The sequence below is a fragment of the Chenopodium album genome, chromosome 9 (genome assembly GCF_948465745.1).
Source record: "Chenopodium album chromosome 9, dcCheAlbu1.1, whole genome shotgun sequence".
NCBI classification, from domain to species: domain Eukaryota; kingdom Viridiplantae; phylum Streptophyta; class Magnoliopsida; order Caryophyllales; family Amaranthaceae; genus Chenopodium; species Chenopodium album.
In genome coordinates this window covers 2,620,265-2,624,172 of record NC_137842.1, presented here as the reverse complement: position 1 = coordinate 2,624,172, position 3,908 = coordinate 2,620,265, and the positions used below count along the sequence as shown (strand labels likewise).

Here is a 3,908-nt window from a genome sequence, read left to right as displayed (position 1 = left end):
ATAATAGAATATTTAAAATGAGGTAACTACAATTAAAATGAGCAAATATTAATGACATTCATAAGTAATTCAAGGATCTATAAGTTTTGCAAATATTAGCTTGTAAAAACACTAAGTATACAGAATTGTGTATGTATGTGTGTGTGTGTGTGTGAGTGAGTGTAACAGTGTGTCTGTGTGTGAGTGTGAGTGTGATTGAGTGTAAGAGTTTATATATGTGGGCATTGAATTGCATGTTCATTTCACAAATGAGCAAACCTATCCCCCCCTGCCCCCTCCTCTTTCCGCTTGCAATTCTGATTTCAGAAACTGATTTCAGTTATAATTATAGATTATGAAATTATTGAGTGTGTGTGTGTGTATGTATGTGTGTGTGTGTGTAAGTGTGTATCTATGTCTGTGTGTGTGTAAGTTTGTTTAACAATCTGATTTCAGTTCTAATTATTAAGAGTGTATGTGTGTGTTTAAGTGTGTTTAAGGAGGTGCATATTCACAAATGATGAGCAACAACGAACAAGTTGAGAGTCAATCAAGTACCATCACAAATGTGCCAACTACTCCTACAATAGTAGTTTCTCCTAAAGTAGCACCTTTGATCACTCCTGGAGGAACAAAAGAATGGCATCTAATATGCCCCAATGAGTTGAAACTAGCTATAGGGATGAAGTTTAATAATCTTGAAGAGGGCCTTGAATTTTATAAAGGCTATGCATTTTCTTCTGGTTTCAATACAAGGAAGTCTACAACTAAAAGACAAAGAAGAAGCAAAGAATTAAAATATCAGTATATCTTGTGCAATAAGGAAGGATACAAAGAAAAAAGAAAGACTACTGTAGAAAAAGATTTAAATAACAAGGAAGGGGAAAACAATGAAGAAAAATCTTTAATCAAAAGGAAGAGACTCGTTACTCGTGTTGGGTGCAAGGCACATATTGTCCTAAAGCATTGTGATGATAACACATTCATAGTGACAAAATTTCATGAGGGACATACTCATGCACTTTATACACCTAGCTGCAATCTATTCCAAAAAGAAGGAAGGAAAATGAACATTTTACACAAAAAAATAATTGTGAATAATTCTAAGGTAACACTTTCAAATTCTCTTATGTTTCATGAATTCTATGTATGTTCTAATAAAAGTTGTTTGCTCATTTGACAAATGAGCAAATAATTTTTTTGCTCATTTGCCAAATGAGCATTGAATTGTTTCATGAATTCTCTTATGTTTCAAATTCTCTTATGTTTCATGAATTCTCTGTATGTTCTAATAAAAGTTGTTTTCTCATTTGACAAATGGGCAAATAATTTTTTTCTCATTTGACAAATGAGCATTGAATTGTTTGCTCATTTTAAAAATGAGCATTGAATTATTTGCTCATGTGACAAACTGTTTTGTTCTTTAAATAGGTGAATATTGGTCCCGTTACAACTTTTCGAATGATGAAGGAAATTGTTGGAGGATATGAAAACATTGGTGCATCTAAGGAAGATTTCAAAAATTTTCATAGAGATTTAAAAGCATACATTCAAGGAAGCGATGCTCAAATGTTCGTGGATATCTTTACCAACAAAAAGCTGATGTGGAGCGCTTTTTTCTTTGATTTTGAGATGGATGAAGATTATTGCCTTTGTAGAGCATTCTGGGCAGACCCCCTTTGTAAAAAGAGTTATGCTCTATTTGGTGATATGGTATCCTTTGATACCACATACCAAACCAATAGGTAATTCATTTATGTGTTATTACTAGCTATGGCTGAAATTAATGACTTTGTTTTAAATAAAATTAGTTTAATTGCTCATTACTTCTATGTGAAAATTGAATATCCCCATAAGTCTAATATTCTTTGATAAGAGTATGTATATGGGCATTGAATTGCATGTTCATTTGACAAATGAGCATTGAATTATTTGCTCATTTGGCAAATGAGCATTGAATTGTTTGCTCATTTCACAAATGAGCATTGAGTTATTTGCTCATATGACAAATGAGCATTCAATTATTTTCACATTTGACAAAAGAGCAAAGAATTGTTTGCTTATTTCACAAATAAGCATTGAGTTATTTGCTCATTTGACAAATGAGCAATCGATTATTTGATAATTTTTCAAATGAGTATTAAATTATTTTCTCATTTAAACTTTATTTTGTATGTGTAAACAGGTACAACATGGTGTTTACTCCATTTACAGGCGTTGACCATCATAAGAATTGCATTAATTTTGCTGCTGGTTTCATAGCAAAGGAAGATATCGTGTCATTTGAATGGCTGTTCAGATCATTCCTCAAGGCAATGGGTGGGAATGAACCTAATTGTATGATCACAGATCAGGATCCAGCAATGAAAATTGCTATTAGAAGTGTGTTTAAGAAGACTGAACATCGGTTCTGTATGAGGCACATAATGAAAAAGTTACCAGATAAGGTGGAGAAATCAATCATGCAAGAAGAAACTGGTTTCCTAAAAAAATTATGTGCTTGCGTTTGGCACCTTGAAATTGAACCTGCTGAGTTTGAAGAAAGGTGGAACAAGGTGATGGTTGAATACCACTTGGAACAACATGAATGGTTAGGTTATATGTACAAGATAAGAGACAAGTGGATTCCGGCCTATTTCAGAGATGTGTTCCTTGGAGGAATAATGCGTACAACATCAAGATCCGAAAGTGAAAACAACTTTTTCTGCTCCTTTATCAATCCTCATGTGTCACTTGTTGAGTTTTACTTGAGATATGAAGCTGCAATTAATTCCCAGAGACACACTCAAGGTCAGAATGATAATGATTCAAAGCACAAATATCCTGAGTGCAAAACACCACTAGGGATAGAAAAGCATGCCTCACATTTATATACTAACTCTGTATTTTATGATTTTCAATACGAGGTTGAAATTGCTTGTTTTTCTTGTGGTGTTGATGAATTGAAGAAAGAAAATGAATTGGAAGTTGCAACAGTAAGTGAAGGAAATCGGACTAGAACATTTGATGTTGTGTTTAATCCAACTAACTATGACACCATATGTTCTTGCAAGCTATTTTATAGGCAAGGAATTCCATGTAGACATATGATTTGGGTTTGGAAAGCAAAAAGGTTTGAAACCATTCCCGAGCAGTATATGCTACACAGGTGGACTACTATGGCATTAAAGAAACCAATTTTTGACTTGGGAGGAAACCTGTTGGAGCAATGTGCTAATATAATAGACAAGAAAAAATTGTTAAATGATTTATGGTCAGAGATACACACTTGTGTAAGTTTGGCAGAAGGCAAAGATGAAGATATTCAAGACCTTGTGATAAATCTTCAAGGAATAAGAAAGGATTTGGAAGCAAAGAGGATTGCAAGAAATAATGAAACAACAGCTGGAAGTGCAAAAAACAAAGAGCAAGACATTGAGCTATTGATTGGAGCTAGTGTGCCAACTGAAATAATTGTCAAACCTCCAAAAGTTTCAAAGAATAAAGGGACTGGATTTCATGTATCAAATGAAGAGACTTCAAAAAAGAAAGCGAGTGAGACTGATGTGTCAAATGTTGAAACAAGAGGTAGAAGTGCAAAAAGGCTTAAGGGAGAAAAAGAAAAGGCTGTAGAGCAAAACCAAAAAAAGAAGAGATTATGTAGAGGTTGTGGTGAATTGAGTCATCATGATATTAGAAATTGTCCAAAAAAAGTGTAATGGTACTTTTATATACATATAAGATTTTGTTGAATTTTTATATTTAATAATATATTATTAATTTTGTACTAATCATAGTTTAATGCTTTGCAATATTGTTGAATTGAAAATAGAACATATTCAAATGAGTGACTAAATATTTGTTCATTTCTCGAATGAGCAATAATTCCTTGCTCATTAATCAAATGATGAGCAAATAGTTAACTACTCATTTTGTCAAATGAGCAAATA

At 33.0% G+C, this 3,908-nt stretch overlaps 1 protein-coding gene across 1 annotated transcript; it reads left to right on the top strand.

Moving 5' to 3' along the window:
* Nucleotides 1–914: 914 nt before the first annotated feature.
* Nucleotides 915–3,677, top strand: LOC145559374 (protein FAR1-RELATED SEQUENCE 5-like). The gene is made up of 4 exons (XM_081620797.1): nucleotides 915–1,087; nucleotides 1,411–1,724; nucleotides 2,165–3,474; nucleotides 3,547–3,677. The coding sequence occupies exons 1-4, from the start codon at nucleotides 1,046–1,048 to the stop codon at nucleotides 3,675–3,677; spliced, it is 1,797 nt and encodes a 598-aa protein (XP_081476923.1). The 5' UTR covers nucleotides 915–1,045.
* Nucleotides 3,678–3,908: the final 231 nt, after the last annotated feature.

Bases quoted from the DNA above. Each gene is read 5' to 3' on its own strand.
- LOC145559374 (XM_081620797.1), top strand. From the start codon at position 1,046: ATGAACATTTTACACAAAAAAATAATTGTGAATAATTCTAAG. The intron at 1,088-1,410 runs GTAACACTTTCA...TTCTTTAAATAG, and splicing joins TAATTGTGAATAATTCTAAG to GTGAATATTGGTCCCGTTAC. The intron at 3,475-3,546 runs TTCATGTATCAA...TTGAAACAAGAG, and splicing joins AAAGAATAAAGGGACTGGAT to GTAGAAGTGCAAAAAGGCTT.